Here is a 21,379-nt window from a genome sequence, read left to right as displayed (position 1 = left end):
TGTTGCAATGTTTTGAATTTTAAATTCTGCATATTTTACTGTTTTTGCTTGTATATTAATGGAACCATTTCTTAGTATTTATTACACTTTATAGAAATACTCACTATGGTATTTCAATTTACATGTGTGTAAATTTAGAAACATATATTAAGTACATGCCAGTGTAAAACAGCTTACTACATTTTCTATAGAGGAAACATCAATATTAGTCATTGGCTTTATAAATGCTTGTTTTTACAAAATTTAATTTGGGGGCCAAATTTAAGTTGAAGATGACATTCAAGCTAAACTACCCTCCTGTGTGTATTAAGCAAAGTATTCCAACTTTTCTACCTACGCTATAGAACACCAGTTATGAGTCTTAGTCATTAAAACAATAAAAGGTTTTTATCCGTTAATATTTATCTTTCATCTTTTTTCTGATGACAGGTCAAACACCAAGGCTTTCCAAAGTCAACCTTTTTACTTTGTTCAGTCTCTGGATGGAACTATTTCCCCCAATTGAGCAGCAAAAGAAATCACAGGTAAAAAATATTGCTTGTAGTTTTGTTGTTCTTCCTGAACAGATGCTAACATTTAGGCTGTGAATACACTTAACCAGACTGTTGTGTGTTATCATTTACACATATAATAAATACTTTCCAGGTACTTTTAAAAAGTACAAAAATTTAATTGATCATATTTCTGACCAGTTTTTCTTCTGTAGTAAATGGCAGGAGGAATAAAAGCAGAACCTGAAAGCAAAAATTTAAAACTGCTATCTATTCACCATCTAAACTTAAATGTAATTATATATTTTTGTTTTGTTTCTATCCGAACTTTGTTCAAACAATAGGATTATTGTAAAGGCTCTTCTGTCTAAGGTACTAATGATGCTATAGCAGAAAACAGTTGAAATGTCTTATGTTCTACAATAGATGAGTAAATCCAATCAGCAATATTAACTTTGGTCATATGATGTCCAGAATAAAAAATGGGGCCGAAACGCTAAAGAACCTCTTGAGACTGGTGGCCCCCTGTATTTTTCAGCGAATGTTACAATGTGTTGCCATGTGATGATTTCTTGAACTGTCTATACCTTACTCAGATGGTAAGATGGTATGGGGTGTATGCTGATGTAGTGTTATGGCAAACATTAGAAAAACATTATGATGTTGTTTGGAGTCTACATCCATGGATTTTCCTGTAGTCCTCCAAGCTGGCCTTAAAAACATGGATCCCATGGACAGAGCAGACTCTCTTTTTAAAACACACACCTTCTTGTATAGTTATAGGAAACTGTCATTTTAAAACCAAACTCTTGATTGAATGGAGCCATTTGAAATGTCCGTTTTTAAGGCTAGAATATCTGGGTGTTAGTGAAAAGGATCAACTGGTCTCCTGGATAACTAAAAGACAGTGATGCTTCCAATTCGAGGTGTCTTTTGTAAGCACCTTGTTACAGGGTTCTCTCTAAGCAATCCCTTTGGGATCAAGGATTTTGTTGCTCTTCTTTAAAAATAATTAACTTTTTATACGATGCATACCTATATGCCAACTGATGGAATCTAAGATAAATCTTAATGTACTCCTCTAGTCTAGTGCCAATACTTTAAATGAAGAAACAACATTTACACTTATGTAAAACTGCTTGAAGGGGAAACGGCATTTTGCACAATCTGAAAATAGAAAAGAATACAGTAAAATACAGCTCATGTATAAACTAGAACAGGAAAAGGAGGGTAAAATAAAAATTGGTAATAATTAGAAATCTGACCCAAGCCTCCCAGTTTAACTAACTTGCTGTTCTAGGGTATTCAAACCTACTGTCTGATTCTGCTTTTGATGGAGATATGGGCTTCTTATGAAGTTTGAACCCAAATTCAAACTTAGACAAAGTTACTAGAAGAGGGCAGGTGGTAGACAGCTACATGGGGCTGTACAAAAATCCCAGATGCATAACTATCACTAACAATGGAATTTCTTCATAAATCTTAAGCAAATGTAGTCTTTCAGTTCTCACTCTTAGTAGCTGTAACACCATGATGGCCATTATTAGAAAAATCTAGGCTGTCTCCTATTTTTCCACAAACACAGATGATCCAGATGTAGCAAATGTTGCCTGCAATGTACAAAGGGCAGATTTGTCTTCCTGATTCCCCATGCAACCTCTATGGAGATTAGCCTCTGCAGATGAGGAGAGGCAGAACTAGTGTTGGAAGCTCAGATGTTCTCCAGCATAACTTCATCCTCAGTCCTGGGAGAATGCATAAGAGTGCTGAACTCATCAGCATTCTTACATGGAGGGTTCACTGTGCAACAGAGAGGATTCAAGAATGTAGGGAGTGACTAGGATTGGAGGCTGTACCCTGGCCTTTCCACACAGGTCCCTTGAGCCGTGGTTTCAGCTTCTGTGGCTAGAAGGGAGGGAGATGACTCTCACTCAGATGGAATCATTCAAAAGATACTGGCTGGAAATTTGTAGGATGTCTCATCCTCCATGTGGATTTTCAGGGGATAGTCTGCCCCAGAAAAAAAGACAGTAAAATTCAACATGTTTTGACTGGAAGTTTGATCTGTTAAATGAGTAGAATGACTAAAAAAAATTAACATTTACTTCCAAGACCTATCATGAATGGCACTGCCTATAGGAAATGTAACCAAGAGATGTATCTGCCTATTAATCTCAGAGAGATAAGGTGGGTGAGGTAATACCTTTTATTGGACCAACTTCTGTTGGTGAAAGAGACAAGCTTTCAAGCTACACAGCGTCGCAGCTAAATACAAGGTGGAACAGATTGTTTAGCATAAGTAATCCTCCTTGTATTTAGCTGTGACACTCTGCATACCTTTCCTAGACCTGAAGAAGAGCTCTGTGCAGCTCGAAAGCTTGTCTCTTTCACCAGTGGAATTTTGGTCCGATAAATCCACCTTCTCTCTCTAATATCCTGGGATCATGAAACATGTTATGACCATCACTTCATTACCATAGCCCAAAATGCAAAGAAGTCCAATGCTGCATGTAGATAAGTCCTTGCTTTGTGGAACAAAGAGTGAGCTATGGCATCATTATGAATTTTTAATTTGTAACAAATTAATAATGTACTTTTTTTATATAGGTAAAGAAGACTGGCCTGGTCGTAGTGAAAAATATAAAAATGGTTGGTCTGCATTGCTCCAGTGCAGACTTACATGCTGGTCAAATTGCTCTGATTAAGCATGGATCAAGGCTTAAAAACTGTGATCTTTATTTTTCCAGAAAACCATGTTCAACTTGTTTAAAAATGATTGTAAATGGTAAGTTACAGACTGTAGTATGGAAAAGGTAAACATGTTAATTTAGATGTTTTGCTACTTAGACTGATTGTATACGGAAAGCTCATACTCCCTGGGGATTGCCCCAGCACTGTATGTAAATGTTTACCTCATTGGTTTGCATAGTAAGCCTTGATATTTTCATTAGGGAAAACCAGTATTAAATGTGTCTATTCTGCAGTTGGTGATTCAGGAAGTGGGACTCTTTCCACTGAGCCAGTAGCCACTCAGTGTCTCAGGTACTGTTAAGTGGCACTGTGGTGTTCATTACTTCGTCAGGTGGTACAAGACATAGAAGTAGAGAGCTGCCTGAGGAGCTGCCCTGCCCTGCCCTGAGGAGCTTACAGTCTAGAAAACAATCAGCTTCAATCTATTGGAGATGGTGCATCTTGGCCTTTTGGCTGCCAGAACTGTAAAAGCATAATAGAAGCAAAATTAGCTAATCTCAGACACAATTAACCCCTTGATGCTGATGTTTGCCAGCACATATGATGCTCAAATACAGTTTGAAGAATGCCCACTCCTTGTTGTTAAAGGGGTCAAAACGCAGCATTCTATGGTAATATTTTAGAGTTAAGGTTATGAAAAATATTTTTAACACCAGTGTTTGCACACTTCCTGTTAACCATGTGTATCTTCTGTTCCAGCTGGAGTGAACAGAATTTCTTATTGGCCTGCAGATCCTGAAATAAGTTTGCAGAATGAAGCCTCCAACCCTGCCAGTACTGAAGATGCAAAGCTAGATGCCAAAGCAGTAGAAAGATTGAAGTCAAATAGTCGAGCTCGTGTGTGTCTCTTGCTTCAGCCTTTAGTGTGTGATATGGTGCAGTTTGTAGAGGAAACCTCCTACAAGTGTGATTTCATTCAAAAAATTGCAAAAACTCTCTCTGGGTGTAACACTGACTTTTATACTGAGTGTAGACAAGAAAGAATAAAGGAGTATGAAAGTTTATTCCTAATTTCAAATGAAGAAATGCACAAGCAAATATTGATGACTATGGGTCTGGAGAACCTCTGTGAAAATCCGTATTTTAGCAATCTTAGGCAAAATATGAAAGATCTTATCCTGCTTTTGGCCACAGTAGCTGCCAGTGTCCCTACTTTTGGCCACTTTGGATTTTATTGTAATGGATCACAGCAGACAAATGAAATGCACCATCAAAGCTTTCCCCAAGAAATTGCAAGGCACTGTATGGTACAAGCCAGGTTACTGGCGTACCGAACTGGTGAGTTTCTATTTGAATGGGAGAAAAACCAGTTGTGGTGATCATGGGACTAGAAGTCAGGATCCCTGGTTAAATTCCTGGCTGTGCCAAACACTTCCCATCTGACCTTGGGCAAGGTACTTACCTGCTCTGTGCCTCAGTTCCTACATCTGTAAAGTGGAGATACCACTTAGAGTGCCTCACAAGGGGCCTTCATTAATGTTTGTAAGGAGCTTTGAGCTCTTCAGATGGAAGGAGCTCTCACAGTGCAATTATTATCCAACACTGGCAAAGCCTCAGCCAGCTTGTGCACCCCTATCTCAAAGATTATGACATTATTTAATTTATTGGAGCCCCTGCAAGATCTTTTATATACAAACACTAGGTGTCACCTGTTGACAAAAAGGTGATCGGTTGGCATTTTGGTAAGCATGGTATATACACTTAAATAGAAAATAATAGTAAACAGAAATAGAGATGCTCTTCCATATCTGTTCATTACCCAGCAGCAGAATACTAGTTAGTTTTGTCACAGCATTTTCCTGTTCCCATTGTTTAGTAGTGATAGTCATTACATGCTTGACACCTGACCGTTTCCTACTTGCAAAGATTCTGGTGTTTTGAAGAACAGAATACTTTTTTTTTTTGGTAGAGGACAGGCTATGAATTGACTTCGGCCTACTTTTGATACCAATGATTTCTAATCCACTTATTCTCTAGTTAATTAAATAATGGCAGACTTGTGCAAATTCCCCTATTAGAAACTAAAATTCTTTGAGCTATTATGCAGGACTCTGAGAAAAGATATATACTCTACATGATACCCCTTAGGAAGCTTAAAATTGACAATACTTTCCTTACTCATTTTTTTTGCTTCCTTCATGTTGGTTAGTTACTATGTTTGCCAGTGTTGTTTTTATTTTTCCATTAATAAATAGTGAAGCATTTGTTTGAAAAATCCATCCAAAATTGGTTAGATTTTTTTTCAAATACTTTAAAATAGGTCAAATATAACAGATTGTTTGTTCTATTGAAAAGGGATGTAAGTATATCCCTTATATTAATATATCCTTTTCCTTGGCCTGCACATTTAAAGTTTTGAAGTATTGTATGCATCACATTCCCTAGGACATACCTAGCAATAAGAAACTTTTACATCCTGTATTTTGTTAAGAGAGCTCATCACATTTAGAATCCTTTCTCTTTCCCCCTGTGACATCTATCACATCATTAGTCCCCATGAGTCACTGATGTGATTAAGGTGAAAATGGGTACTGACTCAGATGTTTGGTTTTCTGGAGCAAAGTATGTTTTTTGTTTTGTGTTTTTCCAGCTTTTGTCCTATAGGACAAGGGGAAAAAATAACAGATGGCAGTAGCTTATAGAGAGAGCCAAGTACCAAGAGACCTGCACGCTTTAGGGTTATTTCACAGTGTGTATGCATTGGTACTAGACAGCCTAAATGGCTCCTAGGACTGAGGACAAAGGGTGGAGGAAATCTTAAGTCATACCACCTTTAACCTGTGGATCTTTCATCCAGCCTCCTGTTCCTTGCTATTTCTAGGTTTCCTTAGCATGCAAGAGACCTCAGCATAAGTCTTGGGTTTTGTACATAGGATTGGCTTCAAGAAGCACAAGCTATTCATTCTTCCTGGCATCATACACCATAAGCCCCTAAATCCTCTACAATCTGTCACCTGCACAGTTGAGAGCCACAAAACATACAGTGTATGCATTAACGTATTTGTGAAAGTCCTGGAAAATTGGGCAACTGTCAGAGGTCTTGATAATGTGGTCATAATTAAAGTGTTATATTAAATAAATGACATGCAAACCACAGGAAGATCAGTGGAGGAGGACATAGATGCCCTGGCTGGCACTATATAATTTTTATACGAACGGTATTTCCCATACTTCCTTCTGCAGGTAAACCACTGCTCCCCAAGACCAAATGCAGCACTGACATAAGCAAGTGTAACTTCCGTCTAAGTTAATGGGCACTCCAACCATGTACAGCTGGGCAAAATTTAGTTAATTATTCCAGCCTTTCTTCTAGGGAATCTGAGGCAGATTTCTGGTATTTGCATGTAATTGGGCCCAGAAAGGTTTAGAAAGTTCCTCTTTTGTCTAGTTCCTGATTATCCTCAAAGAGGCTTTTGTGCCTCCAGAACAGCAGGAGGAATTCCTTCCAGAAATCTGTCCTTTCTTACAAGTGACTGGTGGCACTTCTGCAAAAGCAAAGGAATTTCATTCAACTCAGATCGATAAACAAAAATTGTCAGCTGGTGATCAACTCTTCCTACACTTCCAGCACCAATTTTTGAATTGATGAGTGATGTGCATATAGCGGTGTGGGCTTGGGATGCTGTTCGGGGTCTGGCCGTCTGTCTGCATGTTTCTCAATAACCATAAAATTGGGAAATCTCTGAGCATGATAGGAACTAGCTAACAGGAACTCTTCATCCCTATGCCCACAGCAAACGTGGCATCCATGCGTCTTATATCCTTTCAACCTGCTCTGGAGCCGTAATGAAGAATTTTCTTTAAATTACATATTTTTAAAGCTCCCACTCTAGCTCTCTTGCCTCCCTCTGAAAAATTGTATTTCCTTAAAGTTCCAATTCTGCCCTCAGTTACAGTTGCAACTTTAAGTCAAGGGGATTTGCTGGGTGCTAAGCACTTTGAAAACCGGACCATTTCTTTAGATGTCTTAACAAAGGTTTTGAAGTCTGGCTTTATGCTTTTTGCTTATCGTGCCCTTTGAAGGAATGCTCATTTTGGAAAGTTAGGAGGCAGGGTTGGCACAGAATAGAGAGAGAAAAGGATCAAAGTAGAGAGCGCATGCCAGGATAAGTTGAGGCAACTCCCTGTTAACCTGGTGATGACTCAAGCCTGGGCTGCCTAACCCTTTAGACTCCGTTTTAGACCACAGTATGATGACCACCACCTAAAACAGAGAGAATCATCCAAGTTATCTAAACAAAGAGCACTGATTGGTTCAGGTAAGGGGGGGATAAAACTTGAGGAAGAAGGTTTACAGCCACAAATTGTTCTTCTGTTTTACCTTTATTAACTGAAGATATTTGTCTGGATAAGTGTTTATTATGTCCAGTCCAGCTTGTCCTGTTTAGGCCTGCAGTGACATCCTAATCCTATGTTAACTGATATTGAAATAAAGCTGAAGCATGAGTTATACCATGTGGTAAAGAAGGGATACAAGGAAGGAGAATAATTCATGCTGGCTAATATATAGAAATAACTAAGAAAAACATGTAAATAATTTGTAAGACCTGGTAAAAACATTTCCTTGGCAGGAAAGTCCCCCTGTAAATGATTTCTGAATTCTGCATGGCACAAAGAATGCTGGGAGATGGTTAATTGGAACAGCACTGGTTGAAGTGTTCTGTACTGAAAGCCATAATATTCTTTACCACCGTAGAACACCCCATTTTTAACCAGTTAAAATAACTTAAATGAACATTCTGTTCATACTCCTGCATAGTGTGCAAGAGAGAGCCCACCAAATTCTATTGTACTAGAGCTTGATTCTGTATGTGGCTATTAAAAAGTTTGTCTTTAAATAAATTTTTGATTAATTTATTTAGGTTTTTTTTCTTTTTTAAGTTTCCAAGTGATCTTCTGCCATCCATTAAACTCCTTGGTGCTATGGGCTAGATTCCCAACACAAAGTCCTTTGCTTTGCGTAGGGTGGCCAAAGCCAATCACAAAGCCACTAGTATTTCTAGATAGCTATCTTCTTAGAACACATTGCCTTAGTAGTATCTAATAGCTGTCAAAAGAGACCCAATGCTTATATTTCTCCACATTGTAAAGTAATTAAATTATTTAGTCAGCTAAGGTGTCGGGGAAAAGACACAGGCCTGAATCAGGAGGACTGCATTCTGTTCCAGTCTTTGTCATAGACTTGCAAACCTTTGGTAAGTTTCTTAATCTTTCTGTGCCTCATTTTCCCTATCAGCAAAGTGGAGCTAATACCTCTCACATGTGCCATGAGGTGTCATTCCTTAATTGTTAGGTAATGCTTTCAGATTTCCAAATGGAAGTTTTCTACAAAGTTTTCTATTACTTATTACTGCTTATACATTCTATATTTTAGAGGATCACAAAACGGGTGTTGGAGCTGTTATTTGGGCAGAAGGAAAATCTGTGAGTATGGAAAAATTGTCACTTTGTCTCGCCCTGCAGTTTGTACACTTTAATTTTGCTCAACATTGGCTATATTACTTTGTAAAAGAAAGGTGTTTGTGCATTATGTTATTAAAAATTGCATTTTTTATTCTCGGTAACCCTAAATTAACTTTTGGTTGATAATTAGGCTGTCAAGATGGATTAGTATGATTGAGTTGGTAAATACCACAATGTTTGTGCCTAGCTTCTCATCTTTTAGACTCCATAGTAACAGAATTACGGTCATTCCAGGTGTCCTAGCTACAAAACTTTGCCAGTACTACTAATCCAGCAACATGTGCTGTTCAACAGTGTCACTATTCAGTTCTTCGCCCCTAGAGAAGTCAAAGGGCAACAGTTTACCTGACAAATCCTTGTTTGTTGTAACTGTAGTTGATTGAACATTTTGCAGCAAATGTTGTTTGACCATACCTTCTTTGGCTCAGAGTGGGCTTTGAGGGAATAGAAAAATGCTAAAACAAGGCATATCCTAATGTGCAGCATTGACTTATAAATGGTAAACCTAAACAAAATGCATTCATGTACTGAACTATACTGTTGTGATGTAACAACTGGATGCAGTGCTGGATGTAGCAGAATGACAGGTTATTTTACTTCTGTGGAAAAGGACAAGGATCTTAACTAATTGTAGACCTGTCTCTCTGCTATTTCTCCTGCTTCAACTTGCTTTCTTGGTTCTAGCTGCTCTTTAGGGGAGCAGTACTTTTTGAGAACCACATCTATTTTAGTGACTAATTAATTAATTAATCTGCTGAGCAAAATAAGGACTGGAACCTGAATTTGAGCCACAGAACTTTAGCCTCAGATTTTATGCCTTGGTTCCTCACATGGCACTAGAAAGATAAATGTAAAGTGTTATTACTCTCCTTTTCTTTTCATGCCCAGGCATAAACTTCTTTATGCTAGAGTTCATTTCGTAGGTCTTTTCCATTTTTGATTATTCTTACTCTATTAAGAGAGGTAGTGAGTCCTCCTGCAAGTACAAGATTATTCTATGATGTATTGTCTAGCACTCGGTTTGGATTATTTCATTCTGGTCATCAGATACTTACAGTTGTACCACAAACTTTTCTAGCTTCAGCCACTAACTTCTTTAATATATCAACATGTCTGCCATCTGATAGATCTCCATGCAATGGCAAAATACAGGCTTTTGCATCTCGAGCTCACCCTGTAGCTGCTCTTTCCTGCTCTCACACATTGCAATGTGGCTTAATGACTTAGTCATTCATACTTTTTGTTGCCCCATCAGTACTGCTTACAAGGAGAAGTAGCCAATGAGAACAACTTACATTATTTATTTCGTTCGTGTTATAATGTGACCGTCCAGTGCCATGGATGGAGGAAGAGGGATGGCACTGGATGGTCACATTATAACACGAACAAAATAAATATATATAGAACCCCCACCGTCACACACACACAATATACCGCTAGTGAAAGCCCAGCTTTAATTCATAAAAAGAAAAGGAGTACTTGTGGCACCTTAGAGACTAACCAATTTATTTGAGCATGAGCTTTCGTGAGCGAAGTGAGCTGTAGCTCATGAAAGCTCATGCTCAAATAAATTGGTTAGTCTCTAAGGTGCCACAAGTACTCCTTTTCTTTTTGCGAATACAGACTAACACGGCTGTTACTCTGAAACCTTTAATTCATAGTTTCTACAACTCAGAACTTGAACACTGAATTAAATATAGGTATATTGGGCAGTGCCCTGCAGATGTTTAAATAGACTGAATATTAAATCAAACTTGATGGTTCACTTTTGCAGAGCTGTGATGGAACAGGAGCCATGTATTTTGTAGGCTGTGGTTATAATGCCTTTCCTGTTGGATCCGAATATGCTGATTTTCCACACATGGATGATAAACAAAAAGACAGAGAAATCAGAAAGTTCAGATACATCATACATGCTGAGCAGAACGCCTTGACATTCAGGTATATGAATCTATTATTTTAATATCAGAAAGGAAAAAGGCAGTTCAGAAATGAACAACTGATAAATGCAGAGCATGACATGATTATGAAAGGTGCTATGTACAATCAAACTACTCATTTAAACATGATGTAAAATTTGAACATTCACAGGTAAAGTAGGTACTGCGAATTCTTGAAAACTGAATGACTTGACTTACATTATTCATTCTTGTGTGTGTGATGGGTAGCAATAAAACTCAACAGTCACCATCTCTGGTACCTGTAATAACCACATTATTGTCCTGAAATGAAACACTGCAGAATGGCAAATACTGAGTCTTTAACAATGGGGTGTGTGTCATTCAGATAGCAAATCCTAACCAAATGTGTCCTCTTGTTCCCATGTGCTTTAGTAGGAATAACAATCCTGCTCCAAAGAGCAGATTATAATATGATTAACATAATTTCTTTGCTCACTCACATGAGCCTAAATTACCACCATTCAGAATTGTCGAGGTTTTTAATTTCAGAATCTTTTTCTGACAACTTGTAGGTGTCAAGAAATAAAACCAGAAGAAAGAAGCATGATTTTTGTGACAAAATGTCCTTGTGATGAATGTGTGCCTTTAATCAAAGGTGCTGGCATCAAACAAATCTATGCAGGAGATGGAGATGTTGGAAAGAAGAAAGCAGACATATCATACATGAAGTTTCGTGAACTTGAAGGCATAAGCAAATTTACAGTAAGTGATAGAACTTACAGAATTTTTTTAAAAAATCGTTTACGTGTACTGCAATGGTAGGAGAGCTGTGGAGGTGGGATGTAGAAGTTCTACCATCATGTTGCCTAATCCTGCTTGGAGCAAGGTTCAAAGAGATGGTAGGAAAAATTCCTGCACTCTGTCTACACTGGTCTACATTGCTGTGCTAGTGTGAGAACCATGATTGGAAAAGTGCTAGTGTAGACAAAGCTTCCGCTACAGTTTTTGCAATTGGAGCATTTTGCAGTTAATAGCCCATTTTTAAAAACCCTCTTGCCACTTGACCAGATTCCACAAGCTCCGACAGAATCCTCTCCTGCCTTCGGTAGCTTGGAAGATCAGTTTGCAATGTAAATGCTTTTAGGTGTGTCTGGGAGATTAAAATGGGACATTCTTAAGTATATAAGGTCCCTTCTTCAACCCTCCCCACAAAATCTGGGTTTTCTGTAACAGGCTGGGAGCTGAGGAAAATATCCTATATGACACACTCTGCTCAAGATTCTAATCTTCAGTATTTCGTTACGAGTGCAGTTGTCCCCTCTGCTACCATGTGGGGAGGCCAGGGCATGTGCACATGGAGTAGATGTACAGAAGAAAGAGAAGGGCTCTGTGGCATGCTCCCCTGATCCTTTGAAAGCCTGTCTAAAGGGACGATATATGGTATATACTCTGCAAAGTGAAAGGGGCAGGCCAAACACAGAGCTGGGGGTATCTCCCGACAAAGTTTTCCCTGAAATAAGATTTGCTAACTCCGTTGGTATTTTTGTATGAAGTGACCTCCTCCAAACCCTCCCCTTCATATACTGGGGTGGGGTTGGAGGTATCCACTGGAAGGGCCCATTCAAGAACATAGCTCTTGGAGAAGTCACTGTGCATAGGGTGGAAGATGGATCTAAGGGCCTGTTCTGAGGCACTGAGCCTTGTAGGTGTTCAAGATCATGGATGTTGGTGCAACTCTTCCATGCAGGCAATTCCGCCTCACAAGTGGAAGTTGTGGCCACACAGCTTTAACAGAGCAATAGTTTTTTCCTTCAAAAGGTGACGTGTGAAAAGAAAGCAAACCTTGTTAGTAGTTTTATAGTGTCAGAGGAGCTCACACCCTTAAAATGAAGTGATGTCCCAAACATCCTCTTCCTCCCCATTGTTTGTTTTTGTCCTCTAGAATAAATGAAACTTTTTTTCTTTTTCACAGTGGCAATTAAGCCCATCCCACACTGGTGTTCATGAGCCCACAGCCAGAGAAAGTAAGTATTTGCAGTTACAGGTTGTAGGTAATTACATGCAATAAATACAACAGACTTCGAAAACAAACCCTGAATTCTTGCAAGGTTATAGCTCACTTTTTAAATTCTGACAGAGACAACATGCTTATTTAAACTTTCAACTAGATACTAGTGGTGAGTATAAAACTTCAGTATTCACTAAAAAAATTACCAAAGCTGGCACCCTCCACACCACATAAATATCCAGTAGTGCTTTATACAGGTACGTAAGTTATCCATAGTATCCTAGTTGTAGCGCTGAAGAATCCATCCTATTGGAAGGGTTTTTGAAAAGCCTTCAAGTGACTTGGAGCACAAGTGCCAGTGACTTTCAATGAGGTGTGGGCTCTGAAGTCACTTAATGCTTTCAGGTTTCAGAGTAACAGCCGTGTTAGTCTGTATTCGCAAAAAGAAAAGGAGTACTTGTGGCACCTTAGAGACTAACCAATTTATTAGAGCATAAGCTTTCGTGAGCTACAGCTCACTTCATCAGATGCATATTGTGGAAACTGCAGCAGACTTTATATATACACAGAGAATATGAAACAATACCTCCTCCCACCCCACAAAGAAAAGGAGTACTTGTGGCACCTTAGAGACTAACCAATTTATTAGAGCATAAGCCTGTAGCTCACGAAAGCTTATGCTCAAATAAATTGGTTAGTTTCTAAGGTGCCACAAGTACTCCTTTTCTTTTTGCGAATACAGACTAACACGGCTGTTAACTCTGAAACCTCTCATTTTCATTTCATTTAATGGCATTTGGTCCCCAGATCACTGAATATGAGCTGTTTCCCACTGCTTCAACCCCAAGCAAGTGTATCTGCCAAGCGAGCAGCCACTTTCCGAAGACAGGAATTAAGTCACAGTGTCATGCTAAGCCCTTTCTGCACTAGGGGAAATGATCCACTGCAACAAACTAGCATCAGCTGTTAGGCCTTGGAATGCCTCTGAATCAGATTTGGAAATGGTGTAAACAGAGCCAAAATATTTGTAACACCCAATGCAGAAGGCATGCTAGATACCTTATTCCACCCAATTACTGTTATCATTGTGGGAACCACGCTGCTATCATGGAACTAGATGACACTTTAAAATATTCCTTCCTTCAATTTGACCCTGCACCTCGTCGTGGAGGGCCTCACATTACCCGTCGTACTCCAGACTACTTTCTATAAACATCTCCTCACACCGCCCTTTGTAGGAGGAAGTACACTTGGCATTTTAAAAAAGCAACAATAATTTACACATTTCTCTAACAAACTGGGATCTATCTTGGCCTAAAACCCCCCATCATGGACCAAAATGTGCCATACTGAGGATGAGCATTTAGCACAATTTGAGACTGAATTCAGTACAACACTATATATTTTATAACAATCAGTCCAACAGTCAGTTTGCCTGCTGTATTTGTAGTAATTGTTCCAGTGGGTAACTGGGAACACCTTGACCCAAAGTACTGAGTCTGCATACGAAATACACAGCAAGGAGTTTCACTGATTGTTTCTGGTCTGTGAGAGGCCACAGAGCACTGGCTAAACTTCAGCATGCAGTGAGGTCCGTGTGAAATTTGGGATCAATTGTCAGGGCACTCTCTCCTTTGGTTGTTTGGTCAGGAATTCTGAGGGTATTTCATCAGATATTACATGGGTGTTCACTAATCACTGCAGAATACTAATAACTAAACTATTTTCAACCCTAGCTGAGGAGAGGTGCATAAGGTCCCAGTGCTTGATGGCTGTTGTCAACAGGTCATTTTCCAAATGTTTATTCCTTTAATGTGGTGCCCTTGAGTTTTTAACCGTCTCCATTCTGGGCCACTCAGTATACTTACCTCACAATGGCTGTGCTTAAGTGGAGTATGCTCCTCCATCTGGGAAAGGTGCTCCCTTATCCTTGCTGAAACTGAATGCACTGCCTCTGTTTTCAGCCCAAGGTACGAGAATCCTAACCTGCTGTGTGCACACACAACGCTGTCTGTCCTAAAGTAGAATAAATATTTTAATTAATTGATTGTAGTTTTAAACTCCCTGTAATCTCCGAACAAGTATTCGCAGCTGGGAATGTGGCAAGGGGGTTGACCTGTGCCTTCCCTGGGAAGTTGGAGTACATATAAAAGAGGAAGACCAGGGTAGGCCCTGGATCCAGACTCAGACCCATGTGTTACAGCAAATAAAAAAGGATAGACTTTGATTTAGAGCTCTCAACTCCCATCACTGGGTGCTAATGCCTATCCTGAAAAATGCAACTTTAAGCGAAACAATGTTAAGTGAATCCAATTTCCCCATAAGAATTAATGTAAATAGGAGGGGTTAGGTTCCAGGGAAATTTTTTTTTTTTTGGCCAGACAAAAGACCCGACCCCCCCACACACACTATAAGTTTTAAACAGACAATTTAATACTGTACACAGCCATGATGATTGTGAAGCTTGGTTGAGGTGGAGGAGTCAGAGGGTGGAATATTTCCCAGGGAATGCCTTACTGCTAAACGATAAACTAGCAGTTAGCTGAGCCCTCAAGGGTTAACTCGTTAATGTAGCCTCACACGCTATAAGGCAGCATGAATGGAGGGACGGGAAACACTATGGCAGACAGAGACATACACCGTGTGTGTGTGAGTTTCCACTTTAGGTACGCTGACCCCATTCTTAAGTACACTGCCTTGTTAAGTCAATCAGCAAGCTGAGACCGCTGCTACTGCCGGGAAGCTCCCTCCATTCTGAGCCCTGTCGTATGTCTCCCCTGCTCTATGGAGATGGGGTAAGCAGGATGCAGGAGCAGGGGAGAGAGGGACACCCTGACATTAGCCCCCATCTTCTCCCCCCCCCCCTCCGCCACAGCAAGCAGGAGGCTCGGGGAGTAGCTCCAAGGCAGAGGGTAGGAGCAACACATGGCAGTGGGGGAAGGGACAGCTGAACTGCTGGCAGTCAATAGCCTGCTGGGCAGCTGCTGCACAGGGAACTTAGGGGAGCGGGGAGCTGATGGGGGGCTGCCGGTCCACCCCGGTTCCAAGCCCCCACCAGCTAGCTCCACAGGGCTGCTCTTCCTGCAAGCAGTGGACAAAGCAGGCGGCTGCCAAACGACGTTATAAAGGGAACATTGCGCAACTTTAAATGAGCATGTTCCCTAATTGATCACAACATAACAATGAAACGACGTTAACCAGGATGACTTTACGTGAGGAGTTACTGTACAAACAGCATGTGCTGGCATGTCACCAGCATTCTTTCAGTGGACTAATAGCTGTGTAATTCTCAGTTGCCTGATACTTTATATAGGTATCTCTTAGGGTTTGAGTCTGCTTAACTATCCCCAGAGACAAGGGGGTGAACTAATATCTGTTGTTGGACCCACTTCACCATCTTGTCTCTCTGATATACTGGGACCAGCATGGCTACAACAGCACTGATATGGTCACATGATACATTTGAGTGTTTAATGTATATTTAACATTCTCTTATAACATCTTGTGTTTTAGATGGCGTACAGAAAACAAAATCACTAAATGAACAGCAGCACCAGAGCAAGAAGCTCTGCCTTGGAAACCATTGAGTAACTAAGCACAAAACAAGCGAGATCTCTGCAGATTCTCCATAGCACTTTTATGTTTGTACTAACAAATAAGGATGGGGTTTATTTATTAATTGCTTAAAAAGAGATTTTTAGAATAAGTTTATTTATGATGTCTTAAATGTTTTATAGAAGTTTTAATTTAGATGTTTATGAAAAGAATTCCTAGAAAAATGCTGCTTATTATCATATACAAACGAATTTGTTGGCCACCACTAAGATTGCTTTGCTGGCTGGTCATTGTTAATAAAAATTCAGATCAGTGGACTGGAAACTAGCTCATTGCTCATAGGACAGAAGAATTTTGGGGAAAAATACCAAAATGAAATCCACTTGGCTTGCAGGAATGGATTGCCGTTCTTCAGGCAATCAGAACACAGCTTTTCAGAAACTGATTGTCCACATGTTCTGCTTGTGGAAATACCACAGCAGACAGGATTTGTAGACAGTAACTGTAATTCTGTTGCACTAAAGTAGGTTTCATTTTGATTTTCTATCCTCTGGTATAAGGGCTATAAAGTCATTGAATGTCCTCATTAGATAAATGACTCCCAGATAAACCTTAAAGTGTTTTTGATAAACTTCTCTCTACAATAGCAGCAGGAGTTGCTATTCTGTGGCAGCGTTCTCTTGCATTGACTTTTTTTGTTATGGATGCTTTTAAAAATGGACTTCAGTTGAATACTCCTGTACGGAGATCAGTTTGTCACCGTTTAAAAACTGGAGCTAGTTGATCTCATATGTGACACTCTGTACCTTGTGTACAATACATAGGGATGCTTGGCTCTTAGGCCACACAGGAAGAATTTTTTAAGATGTCATTAACAATATCTTAGAACAGTCATTGTCCTATAGGAAACTCACTGGCTAAATTACCAGATTTCCTTCTGTCCCTTGTTAGACAGGAATGATTTCTCGTAGAGACCAATACTATATTGATGATTAAAACTGGAGAATGGAAAGTGTATTAGAAACCAGACTGAATTTACAAGCTCATCTCACTAATGGCTCTGAGGTGGCACTGTGTACAGTTACCAAGGGATAGGTGTTTGCACTCTGTCAGAATACAAGGGCATCCTCAATTTTTTGGTCAGAGGTTAACCCCACCCCCCATCCAAGCTACATTTGCTGGTTTTGAACATGACTTGACTGACAGTTGGTCCAGATGTCCCAGGAATCCCTCTCCCTTCACTCCCTCCTGACAGGCTCCCAAGTGTAAACTCCTAAAACCTCTCCCTCCTATTGCTAGCAGGGTACACAAGTGGCTTCCACCAAAATGTAACCGCAGTTCACTAAGTAGTGGCTCCTCATTTCCGTGCAAACCCAGCAGGAGGGCAGGTTCCCAGGCTGGAAATGCAAACTCAAGTGTCTCTCTGCTGATCGTGACTAGACTCTGGGGGCAGCCAAGGCTTTTAGAACAAGTGCAGTACTGGAAACCTATGTCTTTGTTCAGAGACTACTTTCTTGTCCAGCAGTAGCACTATGATCTCCACTATAACTACGCACATGACGCCGGATAAAAACCTTGGTACGCTCTCAAATAGCAGTGAAACGGCAAAGCAAAGCCATGCACGCCAGTGATTTCAATACTGTCTGCATCTGCTCTTCTCTGTTACTGCTTTCCAGCTTCCCTGGTGAAGTGTAAAATACCCAGGACCCTTCAGCTATCATTTTGCCTACAGTGGCAGCCGTATATAGAGTCTCATAAATTCTTGGTCTTTCTAAAAAGTTAGCGTGCTGGTAGACAGGGCTGACCAGACAGTAGGTGGTTTAGCAGACGTCTGTCATGTAACGCATCTTTTATTGAGAGGCTTTTGTGTCATTGTTACACGGTTTGGCAGAGGGTCCCAAGTCTTAATCTTCATGGCTGATAGTTAAAGTCTCTAGGATCTGATTCTAGATGCGCAGAGTTGCTGCCTGTGAATCCCGAGGTGCAACATGTTGCTGTGATTCCTTATGGGCTTGCGGTGCCTGCTTACTGCTAAATGCCTGGGACCTATGGTCTGGGGAGCTGGTGCAGAGCCTTTAGGGATCCTTTACATGGATATGTAGTTTGAGTCACAGTCTAGCCCTCAGTGGAATAGCAGGAGCTGCTGTTTCCCTTCAGCCTGTTTAAATTTCTTTTAAAAAAAATACTCTGGAAGCTGTCTGATGCCAGATGACGTCAGTGTGTTTTGGGTGGAGAACATTCTGCCCCTAACGTCTGTGTGTTGAGTAACGTCCGTGTGCTGCTGCAAGCGTTAGTGCATTTCAGGTTTAAGATGTTTACAGCTTCGTTGCCAGACTCTTGGCGAGTGATCCCATTGAAGCCAACTTCATTGTAAATAATGGTAGCAGAATCTAGGTCTTAATGAGAACTTTGAAACCATGCTAACGAGCGAGTGCGACAGTTACGCAGAAGGAAGTCCATGACCTGAAATGACTTGCCTGTCATTGTGCCACTCACTGTGTGCACTTCCATGCACTAGGATAAACCAGAGGCCTTGCTCTTGTGCCTGGATCTGCACAGATGAATCTCTGTGCCTGCATCTAGCCCCTGTGGCTTCAGGGGGCCTGCACAGATCCAGTTGCAGCACTGGAGCTAAATTAGGTGAGCAAAATTTGACCCAAACTCTTAACCCATCTTTTCAGCATACGATGTTGTACTAAAATATTCTGAAAACAGTAGCCAGTATTCCAGTGAAAACAGATTCTCTTTTAAACCATGGGTAGTCCATTTTAAATTAGTCTTGGGACATTCTTTACCCTTTTGACATGTTTAAATTAATCTGAAGTATTCCTTTGTATTAAAGGGACACTCTCCAGGTTAGTACAGTAAACAAAGAAATTTGAACTTCCCTTTTCCCTAATCTATTTGCAAACTTCATGTAATTCTTTACATGCATTTTTTTCTGTAGCTAATGGTCTGATGTTCCTTCAGGTTTTATACAGACTTCACAAGTAGCTGAGGATTTGTTAGTAACCCTACAATAATAAACTAGTATGTTCATGGGATGACTCATATATTTTTGTAAGTAAATAGATTTTGTGTCTACCATTGAAGCGGCTGTTATAAACTGTAAGGAACAAGGGTCTGATGGTTATCACAATATAGGCAAAGAGAAAACGCATCAAAAGATGCATTCTTTGACAGTTCTTTTAAAATAAAACTTCAAACGAAGACTTGTCTGAATCATGGTGGAGGTTTATACTTCATCAGTTCTTTTAAATTTTAAACCTTTATTTTTGTAAAAATTGCTTTTAAAAAGGGGAATTATTCTGGATTATTTGTACAGATTTTGTTGCGAAAAGGTTGATGGTGACATTTTATAATTGCTTTCAACACAGTGTGGGGGGGGGGCCTGAATTTCTACAGTGTTCTATCCGATTATTGCTACAGCCCAGACTCACCTGAAGCTCTCAATATTTTGAAGAGTCTGGTCTTGCACATGTAACTCCATTAAAGTTCTGCACATAGGACTGGACCCTTACCTTGGCTTTTAGCTACAGTGTGTCCCCAACTCACTTTGCCTCTCAAATCATGGCCCATTTAGATGCTGCTGTGTGCTTTATCTGTTGAAAGATGCAAGGAACACTGTGATGTTTCCTACAGCATTTACTTGAGCATGTATGCAAAGAATTTTCTCTGTTGTCCTATGTAAAGATATAACTTTAGCACATCCGCTCTTTAAATTAAAAAGTGTTGTTTTACATTTTATATTAAAGTGTGAAACTTCTACATATGTGGGGTTTGTTTGGTCCTTTCAGTTCATGTGAGAACAAATATATTGAAAATGTTAAATATCAGTAACTTGTCTCTACGATGTGATGAGAATTACAGAAATTATCATTCTTGGTGTCTGTCTTATAGCAATACATGGGTTTTTTTGCTAATAAATTACTCTAAAGATAAGGATTTAAGTGTTTTCAGGTGGCTTTGGCTTATTAAGAACAGTATTAATGCTTTGAAATACATGCACTTCTTTATTTGCTAAATATAAAGCTACATTTGGTGAAATATTCATCCACAAAACCTGGTTCTATGGCCATTTTGGGTTTGAGTGAGGCATTTATGGCATCATAATGACATCGGATGCTGGCACAACTTAGTGGTTCGGCTCTGCGCACGTGTGTCTGTGTGCGTGTGCGGGCATATTTTATACACTGATGCTTCCACCTCCCGAGATGTTAAAATTCTCCATTTCATTCTAGACATCACACCAGAGAGTCAAAATTCTTTCCTCTGTTCTGCATCTGTTCCCTCCTTCCTGACCAAGTTGGGTGACCTCCCTCGTTCAGCATGTGAAGTCCACAGCTGTGATGAGGAAGAGTAAAATAATAGAAGCAGCACTGGCTTGATTGCAAAAGTGTGATTTAATCCCAGTCTAATGAAATTTTAATTTTAAAAAATACACTTGTATAACAAAAGCCAGAAAGGACAAACCAAGAGACAAATACCCTAGACTTATATCTTTCAAAGTTAAATCTTCTTTCAGAGTTTGAGAATTTTATTTTTAAATGAACATATTGATATAGTCAGGGAGACTGTTAGTAAAAGGTTTCAGAGTAACAGCCGTGTTAGTCTGTATCCGCAAAAAGAAAAGGAGTACTTGTGGCACCTTAGACACTAACAAATTTATTCGAGCATAAGCTTTTGTGAGCTACAGCTCACTTGATTGATTCTCACACTAAGGTTCATTTGCACCATTTTGGCAACATAAAGAGGCCTCGAGGTGCATGTAAATACCAGAGTGGTGTAAAGGGGACTTAGAGTCGGAGTCTCGTTTACACTAACTTTTTTTAAAATACAGGTTCTGATGCTGCTCTTACTTACCTGGGTGTAACTCAAGAGTCTAAAAGCAGTGAAATCAGTGGAGACGCACAGGTGCGCAAAAAGAATCTGGTCACCAAGGAAGTCTATATTCTGCCCTTTTCACATATAAGCTGAGAAAACCAAATGTGTGAGATCTCACAGGGGGATACAAATGTGGGGGGAGCACAGGCTCTGCAATCTGTTCCATCCCTGTCCCTCAGAATTCCACAGAAATCCCTTCCGTGTGGTTTGGAAGGAAGGGGTAAAGGTGGTGCACCTAGGAAGCAGCTGCCCTCTTTTCCTTCAAGCAAGAGTTCTGCTGCATCTCTTCAGCTGCTGTTGTGCATAGGGTTGCCAGGCATCCATTT

At 40.0% G+C, this 21,379-nt stretch overlaps 1 protein-coding gene across 3 annotated transcripts in view; it reads left to right on the top strand.

Annotated features, from left to right (window-relative positions):
* CDADC1 (cytidine and dCMP deaminase domain containing 1) overlaps window positions 1–19,937 on the top strand; it is a gene marked incomplete at its 5' end in the record, with an annotated part of 28,063 nt that extends 8,126 nt beyond the window's left edge. For 2 of the 3 annotated variants that reach the window (XM_084649438.1, XM_084649439.1), the window contains 8 exons: window positions 430–524; window positions 3,099–3,276; window positions 3,942–4,520; window positions 8,617–8,666; window positions 10,480–10,646; window positions 11,179–11,368; window positions 12,579–12,630; window positions 16,128–19,937. In XM_084649438.1, the coding sequence (XP_084505564.1) occupies window positions 430–524; window positions 3,099–3,276; window positions 3,942–4,520; window positions 8,617–8,666; window positions 10,480–10,646; window positions 11,179–11,368; window positions 12,579–12,630; window positions 16,128–16,201 (1,385 nt within the window). In that variant the 3' untranslated portion in view covers window positions 16,202–19,937. Of the gene's footprint in view, window positions 1–422; window positions 525–3,098; window positions 3,277–3,941; window positions 4,521–8,616; window positions 8,667–10,479; window positions 10,647–11,178; window positions 11,369–12,578; window positions 12,631–16,127 lie in introns of those variants that run through there. The other variant, XM_084649440.1, reaches the window with a different exon arrangement.
* Between the last annotated feature and the right edge of the window lie 1,442 nt (window positions 19,938–21,379).

The sequence above is a fragment of the Lepidochelys olivacea genome (assembly GCF_965140295.1).
Source record: "Lepidochelys olivacea isolate rLepOli2 genome assembly, chromosome: 1".
Classification (NCBI taxonomy): Eukaryota; Metazoa; Chordata; order Testudines; family Cheloniidae; genus Lepidochelys; species Lepidochelys olivacea.
The sequence above is the reverse complement of the archived record's forward strand: the minus strand, read 5'-3'. Positions and strand labels throughout refer to the sequence as shown.